The sequence below is a fragment of the Lissotriton helveticus genome, chromosome 11 (genome assembly GCF_964261635.1).
Source record: "Lissotriton helveticus chromosome 11, aLisHel1.1, whole genome shotgun sequence".
Classification (NCBI taxonomy): Eukaryota; Metazoa; Chordata; class Amphibia; order Caudata; family Salamandridae; genus Lissotriton; species Lissotriton helveticus.
In genome coordinates, this window is record NC_136072.1 from 791,770,815 (window position 1) to 791,792,994 (window position 22,180).

General features: G+C 44.1%; 1 protein-coding gene across 1 annotated transcript in view; it reads right to left on the reverse strand.

Moving 5' to 3' along the window:
* The window catches only part of NPC1L1 (NPC1 like intracellular cholesterol transporter 1), a 176,716-nt gene that overhangs the window by 37,476 nt on the left and 117,060 nt on the right, over positions 1-22,180 (reverse strand). Inside the window, exons 4-7 of the mRNA XM_078665537.1 lie at positions 14,845-14,990; positions 13,545-13,682; positions 11,337-11,426; positions 6,517-6,707 (exon numbers count right to left, since the gene is read on the reverse strand). Of these exons, the coding sequence (XP_078521663.1) occupies positions 6,517-6,707; positions 11,337-11,426; positions 13,545-13,682; positions 14,845-14,990 (565 nt within the window). The remainder of the gene's footprint in view (positions 1-6,516; positions 6,708-11,336; positions 11,427-13,544; positions 13,683-14,844; positions 14,991-22,180) is intronic.

Consider the following 22,180-nt stretch of genomic DNA (forward strand, 5'->3'; position numbering starts at 1 on the left):
AAAAAGAGCTGTATTTATGATCTCTGGTTTGGCTGGGAACACTTCCCCTCCACCAAGTCAGCCTCTTCGAGGTAGCCTAGGAGAGGATCTACAAAAATGATCTTGACTGTCAATGCCAGGACAGCTGAAATGCAAACAATGCTACAGTTTAATTTGGAAGCAGACCAGTGTCCAACAACCCCAAAATCACATAAGAACTGCACTATTTCAGCAAGTTGAATCATGCTGAAGATGTGCGCGGACCTACCAAATTGCATTCCTAGACGAGGACTTGCACAGTGCAAATTTCCAGCAGAGGCCAAGCTTGATCAACCTCTCTTTCCAGATTGTTGATTGGTTAGAATAAAAGTGAATGCCTGCTTGAAAGGAGCACCTCACAATAATTGAAGGGCAGCTATCTTGGCCACCCACAAACAGTGGAGCTGACCGATAAGACCAACCAATCCACAGCTAAGGACAAAATGGCTAATAGTTGTTAAGCGTCCCAACTAGTACATTTTGAGCTGTTCCAATAATCGCTTCCCACATTCCAGTGAAGTTCTGATGGAGACAATAATCGACATTATCCTTCTGTAAAAGAATTACTCCTATGCACTTCACTTCCTGCAGCACAACTGCTCTACCTAGGTTGGTGACGAGCTTGTGCCGTTGATGCCCCGTCCCTTAGGTTCTATTAAGTAACCAATGTGTGCACCCATCCAATCCCAGACCAGGTGGAATTCCATCAACTAATAGCCTTTGCACTAAATCTAGTATTTCGATATGTTGCCGCTTGCCTGTTAAACAGTAGATTTATTATTTAGTGAATTTATAAAGCCCTATGCATTGCTGTTCAGTCACACTATGAAAAGCTGTAGGTTTTGACAATCAGTGCTAAATCAAGGATAGGATAAATATGCGTCCAATCAGGTGTAAGTACTGGCTTCTGCCTGATATTTTTGCTCTGCCCCCATCGAACATTTTGAAGGCAAGCTAAAAAGTTTTGGGCCCCATTTATGATAACTGGTGCATCGCTACGTGAAAGAAGCGATGCAACACTTCTCAGTGGGCCCTCCTTGCGACACCAATGATGCATCATATTTACAGTATGATGCATCATGTCGCATGGGACGACAGATATGCCAGTACTTCTGTTGTATCTGTCGGTGCAAAAGTGGCGCATTGCTGGAGTTGTCAAAAGTGTGACACAACTCCAGCAATGTTCCTTTCACATGTGAAAGGGTCTGCGCCACCCTTATGCCTGCCATGAGGCAGGCATACGTTTTTGACGCATTGACATCTTAGAAATGGCGCAGCAAAACCTCATGGATTTCACTGCGCCACTCCTACGACCCTTTATTGCTGAGAAATGCACAACCAGCATACATTATACCTGGCGCAGGTATAATGTAGCACAGGGGTTTACGAAGTGATGCATCTGCCTGGATGCGCTACTTCGTAAATATGGCCTAACATGGCGCATTATTTACTACTCCGCTCGTCACTGAAAGTGATGCAACGGTGGCGCTAAAGTGACGCAGGCCTTCATGAATAAGTCCTTTGGTTTTTGAGAGTTTCCTGAAGTCCTTGTTTATTGGTCCTGCTGTGAGGTTTCAGACTATTCTGAAGGCAGTGCCCCTGGATTCTGATGGATTTACATACATAAATATATACATACATTTACCACACTGTTTAACCTAAATAATCTTTGGTTGATAAAGGGTTCTATTGAGTAAGACTCTTATCTTGCTCCATCGGAAGTTAGTAAATTTTGAGGCAAGTCTGAAAAGTAAACTTTTTTCGGTTCCTGGAGAATCCATGTACAGTTGAAACTGTATTATTTCCTGCTTTTTCATAATTTTACTGGAGTATAGTAGGTTGGAAGCCTGCTTTAGTTGGCTAAGATATTGTCTGCTGATGCCTTTTCTGAGATGGTGCTGGTTCAAGTAGCCAGCAATTACTATTTAGAAGGCAGGCACTGATGCTGGCCATGATAACTGCTTCCCATTAGGGATGATTTGATCGGTTTGAAAGATGGAGAAAGCCTCGACTGACAAATTACATGTTAATTTTTAATGGATCTCACTACCTTCTTCTTGCAAGGGATCTGTTTGTGGAAATTGCAGATTGCGTTCAGTTCATGGAAGTGGTGGAAAAGGAGATATCTGAGGATTGTGTACTGTTAGAGCTGGAGTCACTGATTGTGCTTATAACGGCACAAACTCCAGACCATCCACAACACCACAACCAGACTCATCCTCGGCACCCCATGACATGAGCACATGACCCAACACCTACAACACCTCCACTGGCTCCCCGTCGAGAAGAGAGTAACCTTCAAGCTACTCACTCACACCTGCAAATCCCTCCACAACATCGGACCCAAATACCTCAAAGAAAGAATCTCTTTCCACGTACCCAAAAGGAGCATCCATCCACCGACCTCGCCCTAGTAGAGACCCCAAGCATCCTCAGAACCAGAACAGGTGGAAGAGCCTTCTCCTATGTCGCAGCCAAGGACTGGAATGAGCTCCCAGACAACATTAGACACTCCCCTACCCTGCACACCTTCAGGAAGGGCCTCAAGACCTTGATTTCAGCTGACCCGGAGCTGCACCCCCAACACAGCACTGTGAGACCCTCACGGGTGAGTAGCTTGCTTTAAAAGCCCCTGATTGATTGATTGATTGATTGATTGATTGAACTGAATAGCAGAATGCCAGGAGATGTTTATAGTCTTAGTAGGACCCACAGGGGTTGCTTTTTAGAGGTGATGGGTAAGAAAGTAAGTTGGTTTTATATTGAGCTTCATGTCTCATGTCTGTAAGTACTCTAAATAGAAAATTTGCTATAATTCTAATTCAGTACAGCAACCTCATAAGGATGGACGACTGGGTCTGCCTTCCTCAGGATTCAAAATGGAGGCCTGGAGAGAACTGCAGATGCCAGTGGTGAGAGTTAACTCACAGAGCTATCTTGCTGGTAAGCTAGTCATCAGCATAAGGTAAAGAGCTCCTTTATTTTGGTTAGAGTTCTCAATGATGAGTTTTGCAACATAACTCTACTATGCTCCACCCTAAAAAACGTGACTCTGCAACACTGCATTCTCTGCCACTAAACTCTACGCCACTCTACGCCACTCTACTATACACCACTGCACTCTACAACACTCTACTCTGCATCACTGCATTCGCCTCAAGGCTACTCTCCTCTGCCCCACTCTGATCTTCGCAACTCTATTCTACGCCACTGCACTCTATGCCACTGCACTCTACGGGGAACATCCTTTTCAACGAAACTCTAACAACGTGGTACCATTACAATGCAGGCGCTGGAGGGCGCGCTAGGATAGGGAATAGTTTAATTTACTATCCAACACCTTCCCGACTATCCACGGGGACTGGAGTTGGAATAGTAAATTAAACTATTCACTATCCAGCGCCCCCCAATGCAAGTCGCTGTAACGACTTGCGTTGAAAAACCTGCGTTGTAATGGTATGCGTGGTAATACCACGCGTTGTACCGTCATACATCCCACTCTACCCTACACCACTTTAGTCTACACCACTCTACTGCACTCTACTCTAATGCATTCTATGTCACTACACTCTATGCCACCTTACTCTGCATCACTCCATTCTACACCAATGTACTCAACCCTTCACCACTCCACGATATGCCACTCCGCTTTGACATTCTACTCTCAACCACTGCACTCTCCGCCAATGAACTCTATGCCACTACACTCTACACCACTATTAGGTAATTGTACGCCATTACACTATATGCCACTTCACTTTATGCCAATCCACTCTAAGCCACTCTGCACCACTGCACTACTGTGTTCTATGCCACTCAACTGTTTACCGTGCACCACTCCTCTCTACCCTGCACCACTCCACTAGTCAACACTGCAAGTTACGGTACACTACTCCACTCTACTTTGCACCACTCTATGCATTATTTGCACTCTATGCCACACTACTCTACACCACTGCACTCTACGCCAATGCACTCTTCACCACTTCACTCAAATCCAATGCACTCTACGCCAATTTTCTCTGCACAAGTGCACTCTATGCCACTATACTCAGCAACACTATATGCCACTACACCAGTGGCGCTGGCATCTACGGGGAGGAAGGGGTGGGCGAGCGCAAATAAAATACAAAATAAAAATAACATTAAATACTTCATAAGTCCTCCACTCAGACCTCTTCTTTCTTGAACTGCAGCCCGGCCACCAGGAAACTCCCTGGACTAATCCAGGTGCTGCTCTCATGCAGCATGAGAGCAGTGCCCTGACTGCAGGGAGCAGCCTCACTCGACGCTCCACAGTGCTCTGGAAGCCTGCACTAGCTCTAACCTAGCTGTCTTAAGACAGCTGGGTGAGAGATGTTTAAAGTGTGCATGTGTGGCTAGCCATCGCAAGACGGTCAGCCAAAAAGTCATGCACACTTTAAACAGTGCACTATTCAGGACGGGGGATGAAAAAGAAAATGATAATGAATAACCTTTTTATTTTTCATCTTGGGGCTTTGTAGGGGGATCATTTAAATGGGGCGACGCTCCTCTGCACCAGTGGAGGAGCTGCCCATGCTCTACACTCTAGGCCACTACACTCTACACCACTACACTCTATGCCCCTCTATTATACTCTGCACCACTCTACTCTATGCCACTGCACTCTATGCCAATGCACTCTACGCAACTGCATTCTACGACACTCTACTCGGAAACACTCCACTCTCCGCAACTGAAGTCTTAGTCACCCTACTCTGCATCACTCCACTCTACTCTACACCATTGTACTCTAACCACTCTACTCTACACCATTGTGTGCTACCCTGCACCACTCTTTCTGAAACAATCTATTCTACACCATTGCACTCTACGCCGTACCACTCCACTCTATGCCACTCTACTTTAAATCACAGCATTCTACGTCACCTCACTCAACGCCAATGCACTCTATCCCACTGAACTCAGTGCTAACCTACTCTGCTACACTGTACTGTACGCAACTTCACTCTAGCCAACGCTACTCTCTAACAACTCACAACACTCCACTTCACAATAAACAACTCTGATACTCTACTCCATTAAACTCTTCCCCACGACACACTACTCCACGCCACTCTACTCCACTCTGCGACACTACGCAACTCGCAACTACGCAACTCCCTCTGTGCCCCTCCATTCCACCTTGCGCCACTCTATTCTAAGACACAACTCCACTCTACTCAACTGCACTGTGACACTCTACAACACTCTATTCCACCCTGTCATTCCACTCTAGTACACTACTCTACTACATACCACTCCACTCTACGGCAATTTAATCCACTCTACGACACACAACTCCCTCTACGACATGCAGCTCCCTCTACGCCACTCCACTCCACTGTGTTCTACGTCACTTCACTCTACAACACTATATACCACTCTATTCCACTCATTTCTGTGACACTCTAGTCCAGTCTATGATACTCTACTCCCTCCACGGCAATCCACAACACTCTACACCACTCAACTCTGCGAGGCTCAACGACACTCCACTTCACTCCACTCATCTTCACTCTACGCCACGCAACCACACAACATTCTATGACACTCTACTCCATGCCACTCTCCTTTATGGCACTAACTTTTAGGAATGTTAAGCAGCAGCCACGCTGGCGTACAACATGGTTAAAACACAATGGCAATGTCAATAGCTATTGCACAGGCAAGACCTATTAGTTTTGCCAATGCTTGTTATTGTGCAGGTGGCAATAGACTCCATTAGCATGAGGGAAATATTTTCTCAGCAATCAATTGAAATCCTAATGGGCGCTGGGTCTCTACCAGTAGTACTTTCATTGAGAGTTACATTTTGAAAATCTCTGCTTTGCAAGATAAGGTAACTTTGTTTAATTTTTTCTCGTTGGGAGAAGCCTGGGTTCGAGACACCTTGATAAATATCTTCAAGGGCAGAGGTGCATGCGGTCTCCTCATACCTGTGTTTTCCTTCTGGGCCCGCATTCCAAATAAACGGCTAAAATCCGATCCTTATGCAAATAAAACGTTGCACAGGGATCAAAATCACGTGTTATGTGAAAATTATCACACTTTCGCAATTTTCCCTCATCAATTCTGGCAGGTCAAATCCTAATGAAATTTATTAGGAAAAAAAGCCCGTAAAATAGTCAAAACGTGCAGAATTCCAAGTGTTAAGTACTAATTCACATCTTACTTTAATTAAAATGTGAAATTTCCAAATAGGAGGTATTTATACCACTCTTTGGAAATACCTTTCCCTGGGTTAATGGTATTTACACCATGCAGTAAATACCCCTACCCTATTCTGCCCTACCTATATAATAAGGCCCAGTATTTTTTCTCAGCTTTAAATCCGAGCTTCTTGTAGGCGTAGCGTTCGCTCCTTTTTACAACGAATTGCGCCACTGCTCCAATCTACGCTTTTCTCCTCCCCGCTTCACTGTGGTCTGTGTGCCTACTAGGCCATAAGAAGGATGGTACATGGTAGTCACTTACTTGTCAGGGAAGCCTGTGGCATACTGGATTTTCTGCGTCATGGAGTTGTTATTGCAGCCTACGCTGGAACAGATGGCATTGATGCCCTCCGGGGTGGAGAAGTTGTACCCGCCAGTGGTAACAAAATAGGTTGGCACGCCAACTTCGAAATACTTGTTGAGGTAGCTGAAATACTCTAGCATGTACGAGTCCTGTGGATTAAAAAGTAGAAGGGAAGGTGAAGGAAAGAGGTAGTGGGGAGGTAAGCAGAAATATCAACAATATGAAAGTGTTGGTGGAAGGAGTGCAGATTATAGTGGGTAAATGGAACGGAGGAAAGAGGAAAAAACACAAAGGTGAGAGAGAAAGTAGCATAAAGGGAGAAGAAGGGGGTGTAGTTGCAAAGAAAGAGGTAGAAATGACTGAGACCTAAGGGGGAGACTGTGAGAAAAGAGGGTTAAGAGAATAATGTGAGGACAGAGAGGGAATCCGTGGAAAAGAAAAGGTGACATGAAGGAGAAATGAAGCATTAAGAAGGCAAGGCAAGGAGATGGATTATGGAGGTATGCGAAGGAGGAGTCAGGAAGAAGAAGCAGGAATGATGTGAAAAGTAATGAGCTACAGTGAAGAAGGGAAATGGAACAGGGAGACAAGGAGCAAGATCAGGAGGAGAATTGAGATAAATAAAGAGTTAACAGCCATCGGAATCTGATTTAGAGAAAGTAGTAACAGGTGGCTAGGAAAAAAGGATAAAAAGACAAATTTAATATTTTAGAATTAGTGGGTTTTACAGCCTGTTTTCTGGTCATCTGACACAATGCTAAAAATTGTGACATTAGCTCGAAGTTGCTATGTCACAAATTCCCTAGCTTTCTGTGTCAGATCTTTTTCAAATCAACCTCTCACAGGTTCCTTTGATTTCGGGTGTAGTACTTATTTTCAAAAGTGTTATCTCATGTCAGCTGCATACCAACTGGATTAGCTTTACAGGGCGCTAGTTTTCTAGATGAACTATGATGGTGGTCCATCTATTGAATCAACCCACCTGTCCATGCCCCGCAGCCTCAGCTGTACACGCAGAAGCATTACATGCAGACAAACTGACAGCCCAATAGTTTTACTGTGCCTGCTGATCGAGAGTACCACAAGGCTCCCAAAAAATACACTTTCCCCAAATACTCAGGCTGGTGTTAGAATAGTAATTTGTCCCTTCTCAAATATTTCAGGGTTTTTCTGTTTCTGATAAAGACTTGTAACTGCAGCTTCCTCACATTGTGAATTACCCCAGGTGCCAGACTAGATGCAGGATCCTTTTAGGAATTTCCTCATGCATTGGAAGGTGGGGTCGTGTGGCTCTACATCTGGTCCGTCTGTGGGCTGAAGTCAGTTCCTTTCTTTCTGTGCCTTCTGAAGCAAATTTAAAGCTAGCAGTCGTGTCTCTTGATAGAACTTTCCCCTCAGGGAAAACTTGTTTTTCTTCAAAAATACCTTGCAGTGTGTAGCTTTAGGCCTTAAAACTATAGAGTTCAACCTTGTTGGTATTGTCAATGATCAATGGCGGTGACAGGCACACAAAGTCTGCCTCATTCATGGTCGTTCTGTGCAAAAATGTATTGTAGGTCATTCAGAACCACACTTGATGTTGCTGAGCTCTGAAAGCAGTTGTGGAAGCAGTCCCGAGTACTTCTAAGCTTTGAAACTGCTTCAAGGAGCGAGCTTGACAAGTGCCTCCGCTCAACCTCATTTCTCCTCAGTGGAAGCTGCAGTAACCATCTTAAGTAAACCCACATGATCTCTCTGGAGCTCCTTCTGGCCCCAAGGATTTGAGGTGTCAGCCTGTTGGAGGTTTGTCGGCAGATGCTTCCCTGATACCAAACGTGGCACTCAACCTCCATCCGGGTCCAAACCGTACCAGACCGATGCAACGGATGAGCCCCTCAACGCCAGCACAGATTTCAGAGCTGAATTCCATCATTCTATCAGATTTGGAGGCTCAGACACCCCCCCAACCCCCACACAATCCCCACCACGCTATGTTACCTTCTTTGAAGAGGTTCAGCAGCTTTATGATCAAGAGGCTGAAAGGGAGTCATTTTATGATGAGGACAATGAATTTGAGGACCTACAAGATGTCAGTGGATTAGAAACCTTCCCTGACATAGATTTAAACTCATCTAACCCTTTAGTCACTGAAGAATCAGAATCCTTTGAGACAGTCAGTATAAGCATTTCCAAAGTTCTTAACATACCCAAGAAAACAGTAAGGACTAACGTGCTCAAAGAGGTTCTTAACCCAGAAGCTTCCACCCACAGACATCTGCTCCTTTCAATGAGGCCTTGATAGATACACTAGGGGACACCTGGGCGAAACCAGGATCTTGCCCACCAGTCAACAGACAAGTGGCAAGGCGACCCAGTCCTTCTCCTGGGAACCCCGACTTCCTCACTCAACACCTGAGTCCAGAGAGCTTCACAAAATTAGTTTTTTTCCAGTTCCAGTCTTGCCCTGCAATCCGTTAACACCTTTGACCTCCTGGCATAGTATTCGTAAACCTTGTGGGATAGTGTGGAAGATGTTTTGTCAGCTGTCCCCGAGGATTCGAGACACATCTTGCATCTGATCCTTCATGGTCATGATGTTGCGAAATATACAAGCTGTTCTGGCCTGGGTATGACAGTCTGCCTGGGTAGGGCAGTCAGCACCAGCATGGTGCTTAGGCACCAAGCTTGGATTCTCTTCCCAGGCTTCTCTTTGAATGCCCAGCAGTCCCTAATGGACATGCCATTTGATGGCTCGAAATCTTTTGGGGCAAAGGCTGATTAGGGCGTAGAGAAATTTAAAGTAGGGAAAGCTACAGAGCACTCTCTAGGATTAGCTCAGCCAAATCAGCAGTTCCCCCAACAACAAGGATTTGGCAGGGTTTATATGCTGTGAAAGAGGCATTATGGACCTCAGCAACAACAGGCCTATCAGGAGCCAGCCAACATTGTTCTGGCTCTCATGGGTAACTGTCTACCCAGACCACAACCTGTCTCTCCCTGAAGCCGCCGATGAAAAACTGCTTCAAATTGCTCTTGAATGCACAAGATCACCTTGAATAAAGTCACGTCCCCTTTCATGTCCCTGGATGGAGGAGCATCGCGTCAGACTAATGGGTGCCCCAGATTGTAGATCATAACTACTCCCTACCCTTTCTGTCCTATCCAATGGATATACCACCGGCACAGCAACAGCTCCCAGAGGACAACTTACCCATACTCTGCAAAGAAATTCAAGCTCTTTTGGCCAAGGAAGTAATAGAGAGGGTGCTGGCATCAGAGATCAGGACTGGTTGGTATTTCTATTATTTTCCGGTGTCGGAAAAGGACAAAAGCCTTCTCCCCATTCTAGATCTCCGTCCTCAGAACCTCTTCCTCTGGAAAGACAAGGTCAAAATGCTCACCCTGGCCCAAGTTCTGTCTGCCCTGGACCCAAGAGACTGGATGATGGCACTGGATTTTCAGAATGGCTATTTTCACACTCCCATCCTGCAAACTCCCAGGCAATCTACTTACTTCCTCGGAGAATGCGCAGAGTTCAACGTTTTGCTCATTGTAGTTTCCAAGGCAGTTCTCCCTGGGAGACACATGTCTGGATTTGGGATAGGGACTCCTGCATGCCTTTCTGCCACCCCTGCCCTGCCGAGAGTGCTGAAAAAGATCGGGAAATACTGGGTCCAAGTCATCCTAGTGGCTCCAGACAGGTAAAGAAGAATGTGGTATTCGGAACTTCAGGCCATGAGCATTTGTCCTCCAGTGCAACTGTCCATTCCAAAAAATCTTTTGTCCCACCAGCGGCCGGGTCCTGCACCAGAGCCGGCACAAATTCCATGTGTGGAGATTGATCAACGACAGTTGATGGAGTTCTATCTTCCCCACAAAGTTGCTGGGGTCATTCTTATAGCCAGGTGCCATTCCACTAAGTCTGTATATTCTGGGATAAGTCTGTTCCTTGGTGCTTTCTACGTAAGATCAAACCTTTGCAAGAATGTATGTCGGTCATCCACTTATTTTGTGCTTCATAGGTTTAGCAAGGCCTTGCTGTAGCCACAGTTAAAGGTTCTTTATCAGCCCTTTTGGCTTTATTATGTCTACTGGCTCAACCAGCCCTCTTCCATCACCTGTGGTGTATTTTTGAAGTAACTAGTCCAGTTGTTTCCCCCAACCCCGTTTGTGATGCCACAGTGAAGCTTTAAGTTGAATGCACAAATGTTGCTAAACATTCTAAAGCCATAACTACTGACTTTGTCAATGCTAGAGAAAAATAGCAGAAACGGATTTCTTTCTCTAAAGAATGCTTTTTGAGATTGAATGTCACTGCGTCATGATTGAGTGTACTTTTCAGATGCATAACAGTCCTCCAAGCGATCCAGTGGATTTACACCTTTTTGGTAGATTACAGAATCATATACCAAATATTCAGTAGTACAAGGTCCCCTGGGATGGGCCAAAGTACACTCTACCTATATTTTAAAGAACTGGTAACAGTCCAACAGACTGCTGCCCTTTCAAGCTATTAGTTAAAAAATGTTTTAAAAACATTCACAACCACTCAGTGGAAATCCCAGAAGCACATTAAATGGGCACTGAGATTAAGAAAGCACTACTTGCCATAATACTTGTAGAAGGCAAGTATTATAACATGACAACAAAAGGTGAAAGCTGGTTGCTAAGTTAAGGATATATGAGGATCAAGAGGTGAAAGAGGTTGAGCAAAGTTGAAGCAGTGCTCATATGAGTTACAGATTGAAGGATATCGAGGAGGAAGGAGCTAGAGATGCGCTAAGGAGGGTCAAATATACCTGTGGCATCGACAGCTCCTGGTCCAGACCCACACGGACCTTCATAGTAAAAAATATCCCAGCACAGAACATGAAGATGAACACCACCATCTTAGGATGAGAGAAGAGATTGAAAAAATTAAAGTCTGAATAGAATGAGAAAAAATATGAAAAACAATATAGAGAGACTGAAACAAACTACCCAGAAGAAACGAAAGATATTAGAAAGGAAAGTTAAAAATGCCAACCCTCTGAAGAAATAAAGAATATATTGTAAAATGACCTCCAGAGGAGAAATAGGAGAACAAATAAGAAAAAAACTGCAGAACAAAGTGGGAACCATAACCGGCATAAGAAAGAGATAACACAGTGGACTACATCATATGAAAAAGGAGGAGAAAAGGAGCTGGGAAATTTTACGTTGAAACATCTGATGACGATAAGATGCAATGCGACAACGTGGTTAGGGAAGAATGAACACTGCGATGTAACATCTAAAAGAAGAAATTAGGGATCTTTGTAGAAAACCAGATGTACAGAAGAAAGAAAAACATGATGAAAGACTATACACTTGACAAAACAACTGTAAAAGAAAGGAGGCATAATTGGAAACAATAACACCTGGAGAAGAAAGATAATACCAGAAACAATATTTTCAAACAAAAAGGTATAGAGAGAAATACAATCTCGAAAATGTAAAAAGGAGGGAGAATGAGACACATTTTCTCAAGGGGAAAGAGAAGACATGGTAACAAACATATAGAATACAGTAGACAAGTTAAGAGACAAAATATTCAGAAGGATGAGAAAACATCAAACTGCAACAGAGGAGACACAGTGTGAAAAAAACATCTAAGAAAGAAAGAAAATATGATTAGAAAGAACATAGTAAGACTCTTGGATTAGAGACACAAAGTGAAACAACATCTGAGAATCAAAAGGAGATGTATTCAGAAACAAAGTCTGCAGACGAAATAGGAGACACAATGAGAAACCATATCAAGAGAATCAAGAAATCGCATTTTGTGAAAATGAGAAAAAATGTAAAATAAAATATGTATACGGAAAGACAACAAAAAATAAAACAAAAGTTGCAGAAGTAACATAAGATACATTGAGAAATAGGACATAGAAAATAAATAAGAAAAGTGAAGATCAATATCTGAAGTACTATAAGTCACGTTAAAAAACTGCATCATGGAAGACAAAAAAACAGTGTCAAAGTAAATAGAGAGAGCAAGAATACGAAATCAAAAGCAACATATGGAGAAGAAATCGAAGATGGAATGAGAATCATCATCTGCACAATAAAAAGAAGGCCCAGTAATTAACAATGTATCTATAAGAAGAGCAAATGACAGAATGGGAAAGAATGTATGGAAAAAATGAGTAGATACAAGAAATAACATCAAGAAATAAAGCATAATGCAGTACATTAAACAATGTCTTGGGGAGAAAAATATAACCAAACAATAAAACAATGCACAGTGGCAAAGAATGAAAGGAAAAAAGAAGATACAGCAGGAAATAATATTTAGAGAAGAAAGATGAGTCACAAAACAGCAGTTGGGTAAGAAAGAGGAACGTTGATGACAACACACACAGGATTAGAAGACTGAAACCATATCAGGAGAAGAGGAGATTCAGACTTGCATCTAGAAAAAAGGAAGGAGACAGTGTTACATATTTTGGGTAAATAGCAGGCACAACGAAAAAGTAAAGAATATGCACTGAAATACAACATCTTGATAGAAAATAGGAGCCAGCAAGAAACATCTATAAGAGTAAGAGAGAAGATCCAAAGAGAAACTAAGTCTGAAGAAAAAAAGAGAAGCCACAAAGAGTTACGATGTATGGAGAAAAAAAAGACAGAGTAAGAAACAACTTCTGGCAAAAAAAGAGATGTCCCTCAGAATCAACATTTTTAGAAGACAAAGAAGTCAAAAAGGACCCATACCTGGTGAAGAGAGATAAGAAACCAATAAAACTTAAACATCCAGAAAAAAAGCAAGCAAAATAAGAAATATACAATTGGAGAAACAATATCAGGACAAGAAGAATCACAGCGAGAACCAGCACTGTAAGGAAAAGAGAAACACCAAAACAGCTAGGCAGCGTTTGTTATATCCGACATTGATAACTAGGAAAATTCTTGTTCTAATGACTGACAAGTATGACCCCTGTACCAACAGAGGCCAGATGTAGACAATAGACATTTTGCCTGCTCACCACTACAATTCGTGTGAAACTGTTCAGGAGCACAGGGGCATAGACGTTCTTCATGAAGGAGTACAAGAAGCTCTTCTTCTTCCTCTTTGGCTTCTTCTTCTTAGATTGTATACAGCAACAGATGTCAAACCGATTGTCCTGTGGAGATGATGGTAGGTATATGTTACATGGTTAACCATGTAGAATGACAGTCAAAACGGTAAGAGAAGTGACCTCACATATTGCTGGGACCAGGTTTGCCTTTTGGCTTCTATGGTTAGTGCATCACTTATACGGAATCTCTTGAGGGTGTTCTGGGTTAGATATTGATCATAAACTGGGGTGGGATTGGATATTTCCTCTTACAGTGGAGTTGGGCCTGGATACCCCTGAAGGTAATACTGGGTCGGGTTATTCCCTCTTACGGTCAATATGTTCTTCATGGAGTGATGCTGTTGGATTTGCCCTTCTTTGAGACAAAGCTGGGATTAGGTATCGCCTCGTGAGTCTATGCTGAGGTTGGATTATCCCCTAGATGTCTTGGGCTGGATATTGTCCCTTGACGCAGTGCTGAGGGTTGCTATTGTTTGCAACGGTTTGCGTTGTTTGAAGAGGTTCCAGATTACAGTGTATCAGGGATGGGAATGGAATTGCTTCATGGCAGAGTGCTTCAGTTAGCTAATGCCCTACTAGGTTGTGCCACAGTTGAATATTACCTCTTGAGGACATCCTAAAGTTGCAAATGTCTCCTGCAATAGATGGAGTGGAGTTTGTAATTAGACTCAAGTTTACTAAATAGTGCTTTGGGTGTTTTCCCTGTTCCAGAGCTGGAGTTTTTATAAAGTCCTCCCTTGAGGTACTACTGAGCGATGGTATATCACAATATTCCCATGTATTTGACACTGTATTCCCATGGCAATGTTGTGGATTTGGTACACTCTTAATAAAACATTTCTGTAGTATTGTAGGATATTAGTGTCACAATGACTCAGTTCTGCTCTGTTGATCCTGTATCATGCGCACAGTACAATGCTATATTTTCACTGTATAGCTGCAGATCTGGCACACCTTATTGCATTGAAAAAGCCACAGTAGTGTGCGGTATTCAATTAACAATGCAACTATCCTTGCAGGTAAATGTTAAATACTTGTTAAAAATGTGTGCGAACCACACTTTAGCTCAGGCTTTAGCTTTGTGCACATTGATGGCAGATTTCTTTGTCATTCGATCTCTTTTCCTCTCTCTTTTTCTCTATCTCAAGCTTCGTCTCTGTCTCTTTCCCACCCCTCTCTTTCTCTGAACAGTTAGGCAAATTCTCACCTCCTCTCTGCGGGCATCGAGGGATACCAAGGCGACAAACATGGACATCTGCAGTATGAAGTCCAGCAGCACTGCCAGGGCTGCATTCAGGGCAAAGGTCTTCACTGCTGGCATCTGGGTCAGAGCCCCTGTGGTGAAGAATGACACTGTAAGAAGCATAAAGTAGAACCACATCTGCATGTCTTACTTTGTCTTCACAGTACAGACTGTCCTTCCACACCCTTTTGGTTGACTGGAGTACTTAGCAATATTAAGAGTGACCCTGCCTTTTCTCTCTTGTTCCAGCACGATAGTTACACAGAAATCTGCAATTTCCGGTACACTGAGTCGAGTTTCTGTATAAGTACCACATGCTCGATGCATGTCACTTCTGACGAAGGAATTATACCATTTTCCATCAGTAGCACTTAGGACCTGATTTAGACCTTGGCGGATGGGTTACTTCCTCACAACGGTGACAGATATACCATCTGACAAAATATAAATCCGATTATATTCTATGGGATTTAGCCGCTTAACCGTGGCACAGATTCCGCTGCGGTGCGGCGGTTTAGCGGAGTGAGCGAGGCCGCGTCGGCCAACGGAGGTGCACAGCACTACGGAAGTAGTGCTCGCGACGGCCGTTGGCCGACAGAAGCAGCAAAGGGGTTAGAGTTTGGTGGACAGGATATCCGTCACCGTTATGACGGAGCAACCATCTGCCAAGATCTAAATCAGGCCCTAAGTCTAATTGCCATTAAGATTACACGTTACATTTGCATAAGCATATCATCATGCAAAACTGAAACGAAACATCATCATAAATAGTTTAATGCACAGAAATATGATAATTTTTTCCTTCAAGTTACAAAAGTCAACTCAATGTGAGAATTGCCTTATTACGGCTGCCCTTGAATTCTTTACAAGAAGTCTCAGTATCTAAGAATGCATGTATGAAATGTCATAATGTTAGCCACTCGTTATGAAAATGTAAAGATACAGTATACACACCGTTTCCAACCTTCTCAAGTTCAGTAAGGATCCAGTGTAATACAGTATCAGGTTAAAACCGATTTACAACAAAAACTATTTGCAGTTGCTTCTAGTGCTGACGCCAATAAAATCAAGTTAATTATGTCCAGATAAGAGGAATATATAAGTTCTAGAAAAGCAATATAAAATCAAAATCAAAAATAAGTCTACAGATATTTTAATGACGGGTAGCCACATTGGGGTTCCTAAAGTCAAAGCAATAAGAACGTCAGTAATACAAGCTTTCTTGAGAGGAGACAGAGAATAACCTCTATAACAATTATGAAACCTCACAAAGGCATTTGACACATCATTCAAAGACTTTTTTGATTGTCATTTATTCTCTTACATATTAAGTTATTATTGAAGACTATTCTTCAGTATCTATCTGAGGAGAGAGTAGCTAGAAGCCTTTTCTCCTCAGTCTAATAGCCCTTAAAACCATCAGATTTTCTAAATTTTAATAATTGTGTATTTCCACGGGTTTACCTGTAAGTCATTTATGATAGTAAAATCTGTCAGTGCTTCTAAATCTCTTTAGAAGATCATGCCAGACTGGTCATATAAGAGCAAGTCATCTGCATAAAATTCAAAAAAATGTTGATTGCCAAAAGTCTGAGGATTTACTAAGATCAACAAATACACAGCATACAAGAGGTTCATTTGCTTTATAAGCTCGCTAGCCAGCAGGGTCAAAGCCATTGAGTTATGCAGTGTAGGACAGCTGTGTGGTCCTCTTAATCTGAGACAATGGAATAATTTCTGCTTCTAAATCAATCAAAATACTTTATTCGGTTGCAATGACCACCAAAGTGTGCAAAAGAAATCGCAAGATAAAATATTAAAACATGAACATATGAAGGAAAGTCTTGGCATTTGGTATGGGTATTGGTAGGAAATCCTGAAGTGGGTTTGCCCAGTTGGTTTAAAGATGACAGTGAGGACATTAATTTTGGTGCAACATCCGTCAGCCGATTTAACTGTGTCACTGAGGTGGGGAGATTTTGAACGACCCCTGTGGCGGAGAAATTATTTCTACCATCAGCAAAAACAAATTTCGGACGATCCAACTAAAAATCAGCATAAATATATATAAGAAATTAACACCTTGCCTTTGAAGCAGTAGCAATAAGATAATAAGTGCTTCTCTGAAAGCTTGAATTGGCTCCAGTGATTGTGGACAACAAAAAAATCCTTCTAGTAGTGCTAGAGTTTTCTGGTACCTCAAGGGTGCCAATGACTTGGACAGACACCAAAAATGACATGGTTCAAAAAATAGATTTTCTTCCACGGAGTTTGAGGTATGACGCTTGTTTTCAGCAGTGGGTGGCCTGTGTAAACTGTATCTCTATCAAACTTTAGGGGAAACTGTCTGGACAGGAAGGGTTGTTTACTCCAGCCTAAAGCATGATGGTTTTCAAAACAACTCCTAAAGGCAGTGGATGCCGGCAGTGACTCAAACGAAAGAGTAGGCCATGTCCTGGGCTGGACTGGCCGTAGCAGGCATTGGGCATTTCCCTGGGAGGCTGGAAGGGTGCAAGCCAATTTTGTAGCGGTGGGGGACATTTTTGTTACAGATGGTCGGTTTTGCAGAGGTGCTGCTATATTGGCTCCCAGTAACAAAAGCAGCAGGGGGACTGGTCCGTCAAAATTGCCAGGGCTGCTTTGAGTTCCCAGTCTGGCCCTGGCCATGCCCACAAACTCTGGCCTATAGTGGGGAACTGCCATACTGCAAGGCTCGTTCCAAGACCCCAAACACGCTTTAAAGCGCATGCTTGGGGTTAAATGGCGGTTTCATTTCTGATAAACATTCCACATTTTGCAGGTCGCTGCTTTATTTTGGCCTGCACAGCGATGTTTTTTGAGAACTGTCCCTGGCACGTGTAGATTTTTTCCCCTATGTATAGTTGGCATTGCTGATGTTTACTTCTTAGGACTGACTTGCTTGCATGGGGACCCATGCAAAGACAGATTTACTTCCAGTCATGACCTAAACATAGTGGCTTCCTGAGGTTCAGGATTCCCTGGGCTTAATGGTCTTCCTGCTAAAGTTCCCAGTCCCGAAGAAAGCTGAGGCTCTGCCATATGAAACCAAACAGTACTTTGTATCTCTATATGATGCAGGAGAGCTCTAGCTTTAGTGCAGTGGAAGAATCACTAGTTTACAGTGTTTCTCCTACTTTGCCAAACCCAAATTGCCCCAAAAGGGTCTGCCAAGCATGTAGCAGATTTTCAAGAGGGTCACAATGCATTAGTAAAAACAAAACATTATTTCATATGGACAGGCCATTTCAATCACAACTATGAAGGACCTTTCTATCCTCTATAATACACACACCATGACCTGCTTATGCTTAGATCTCAGCCTCAGAATAACCCTCCCTTTATGGGTTTATTTATTTATTTATTTATTTATTTAATGCATTTTTATAAAGCGCGGACTTTACCCGAAGGTGTCAGAGCACTGCACAATAGAGCTCGTTACGTTACATGAGAGAACTGTTGCAGGAATAGAGCAAACAAAAATAGCATGAACAGACTGTATAAGCAAAAGTAAGAATAAATATATATATATTTTTTTAATTCTTTATGTGCGACTGCAAGGCATAACTGTTTGTACATCAGTATGCATTTTCAGTAATTTACAGTCTTTTCTATTTTCTCCCCAGGGAACTGGGACAGGTTGAAAGGTTAACAATTACACGCCACTGCTATAATATGTCATCAAAAGGACCGTAAACTAAATCAGTACACATAATATTCTGTAATATTATGGCCCGACCATGCATTAGCAAGTATTGCCTTCACATTCTGCAACATTAGTCACATACTATTTAACCTTTAAACTTTCTCTGTCTCACCCAACTCCCCGCCCACCCCGTACGTCTCCTGGTCCCTCCACCTACAGTGTCAGCTGTCTGTGTTACAAAGAGAAGGTAAAACATTCTCACATAATGAAGCTTGTCTACTGAGAATGCAGTGCCTGCTTGTGATGGCACCAAATCTAGTTCCTCCACCTCTAGCAGCATTCGTTCCCAATCCTGTGCAATTGGATATTTCCGTTGTCCTCTCCCTTCCTCCCTACGCAAAACTGCACCCTCTGCTCCGCCCCATTTTAACAGGTCAGAACGCCAAATCTCTACACCTGGAGGTCTGGCGGATTTCCACCTCATAGTCAGAACTCTGGCTGCTAACAACAATGACAAGTCCAAAAACTTCAATTGGGCTCTGTGGGTCTTGAGACGTTTCCTATGTCCTATCAGACAGTGTGTCGCTTCCTCTGGGACCCGCAGGGATGTGACAGTGTGCAATATATGGCAGATTGTCCCCCAGTAGTTGCGCAGACTGGGACAAGACCCCAACATATGAAGAAGGCCGGCCTCGTCTGTCTGACAACGGGGACAACACTGTGAAGAATCAGGGAACATCCTATGTAGCCTCTTAGGAGTGAGGTACGCCCTAAGTAATATCATCGTCTGTATAAATTTGAACTTGACATTCCTGGACACCCTTCTGGGATGTTCCAGTATAATTTTCCAGGCCCCATTCTTCAGGTCCTCTCCCGTATCCTGGGTCCAGGTGTGCCTGAGCGCAGTGAGTGGTATGGCCGCGTGTCCCCTGATCCCAGCGTAGAGCCACCGCACTAAGTGTCCTCCCGTCCCCATGTAATAGAGGAGATGTACAAGCTCATTTTGTGTAGGTTTAATGCGCTGTGGGGCCCATATGTTCCATTCATAGTGTGACACTGTAGCGTGTAGGAGGTATAATCGTGGAGGGGCCCCCGTGGACTGTGTAAAGGAACCATGATCTAACAGTGTATCGTTGTCAAATAAATCGCCCACCATTTCGACCCCCGCCTCTGTCCAAGGTAGCAATCTACATTGCGTCAGTCGCCCCTGTGGTGTTGGGAGCCCTAACAAGAAATATTATCTGCGTAGGGTTTGACCCCCGACGTGTACGCCAACGCTTTCCGCCAGCACATCAGGGCGGTGTATAGCAGGGGATGGCAGCCTCGGGGGATCCTAGCCCCAGGTAGTAGAAGGGAGTGTAATTCTCCGCGCTTCAATCGGTCTGTCGGGAAGTCAATTTCGTGTAGGTCTCTGCCCGCCACCCAGAGGGACAACCACTGGAGTTGACTTGCATAGTAATAACCCCGCAGGTCCGGCACTCCAAGACCTCCCATTCTGGTGCTGAGCTGCAGCTTTCTGAGGCTTATTCTCCTTCGCCCAGAGCCCCAGACTAGGTTAATCAGGATCGTATTTAGGGTAGTAAAGATATGCTGTGGGAGAAGCACCGGTAGGTTCACAAAATAATATAACATACGGGGAAGCATGACCATTTTTGAGACTGCTATCCTACCCATAATGGACAGGAGTAAGAATGTCCAGAAGGTCACACTACTACGGAGACTGTTAATGGCCTTCCGGACATTGCCTTCAATCTGATCTTCGGGCAACCTATAAACATTGATGCCTAAATACTTGAATGTGGTCTGTGCTATCGGTATCTGATATCCGCCGAATTGCATGTGGGAGGGTCGGCGCAACTCCCGGAAATAAAAACCCACCGATTTCGCTGGGTTGATTGCTAGACCCGACACAGCCTCAAAGCGGTCAAAGACAGTCACTATGGGCGTGTGGTCTGCTCCCAGGTCCTGGAAGTATAACAAGATATCGTCGGCATAGATCGATATCAGGTTATGTGTCCCCCTTATGGTGATGCCCACTCTATCCGCTCTAGCCCGGAGGGCTATCGCTAGGGCCTCTAGTGTCAGGACAAACAACAGGGGGGACAGTGGGCATCCCTGTCGGGTGCCTCTGTGAATAAAATAGTCAGCCGAGATATATCTGCCTGTGCGCGCCCTGGCCGACGGGTTCGTATACAATAATCGTATCCATTTTAGCAATGATTCGGGGAAAACAAAACGTTGCAAGACTTCAAACATGAAAGTCCATGACAGGGAGTCAAACGCCTGCCTAGGGTCCAGTGCTACACAGCCGGCTTGAGGAAGGTCTTGAGGCGTGGCGGACATAAGGGCATGTAGTCTCCGCGTATTTTGGGAAGTGCTCCTCCCAGGGAGGAATCCGCATTGATCCGGATGTATTAGGCCAGGGAGATGGGCCTGCATCCGCAACGCAATAGCTTTGCTAAGGATCTTGTACTCTGTGGAGAGCATCAAGAGGGGTCTATAATTAGTCAAATCAAGGGTATCTCTTCCGGGTTTGGGTATGGACGTCACTACGGCCTGCATCGTTGAGGCAGGTAATTGACCGGACTCATATGATGTCTTATAGATTTTCTCCAAGATAGGTACTAAAGTGGTAGAATAGGTCTGGTAGAATTCCAAAGGTAACCCGTCCATGCCGGGCGTTTTACCTCGGTTAAGTGCGCGGATGGCTACTCGGATTTCCTGCTGTGTGATGGGGCCATCCATCTCCGTCTGAGCAACCCTAGTCAGGACAGGGAAGGGTAAGTCTCTCAGGAAGTCCATTATTTCCTCCACGTCCTCGGTGGGGAAAGGGGCGTATAACTCTCTCAGGTGGTCTCAGAAGGCATGGTTAATATCAGACTTGGAAGTCACAATCCATCCCGCCGCATCCCTAACTTGTGTAATCACCGGAGTCACAGGACTGTCCCGTATCACGCGGGCCAGCAGGGCTCCCGACCTGTCTGATTCGGCTTGTTGGCAACGTAAGTAGTCCTTGTGGTCTATGACTCGCAGTGTTTTCAGAATCTCTGCATGTTCTATATTGCTAGTCTGCAATTCCCCTTTCCGCCCGGGGTCTACACTCGCTGCCGTTTCTAAGTGTTTCAAGCGGTCTTCAACTTCGCAGAGCTTCCTGTGGATTTCCTGTCTAGCCCCCACTAACTGTCCTATGGCTGCCCCCCTGATTACAACCTTCATGGCATCCCATACCATTAGATTGGATGTTGCTGTGTCCCAGTTTTCCGGGAAGTAATTGTCTAGTGTATCTGACAGCGATGCACGGAAGGGGCCATCCCCCAACCGTAGGGGGATTGAGCCTCCAGGTGGGTACTGGGGACGGTACCCTCCCCCATCGCAAATCTATCGTTAGGGGTCTATGGTCGGAAAAGGTTTTGGTTAGGTATTCAGGGGACATGCATTTGGACAACAGAGAGCTGCTGCATAGAAATCTGTCAAGACGGGTATGTAGATTATGCACAGGGGAGTAACACGAGTATTCTTTATGGTTGGGGTTCAATGAGCGCCCGACGTCTACTAGCCCCCATCCCGTGAGCCAAGTCCTGAAACAATCCGCTAGTCTGCGCACCCCAGTTGTCTGAAGAGGAGGATGCGATCTAT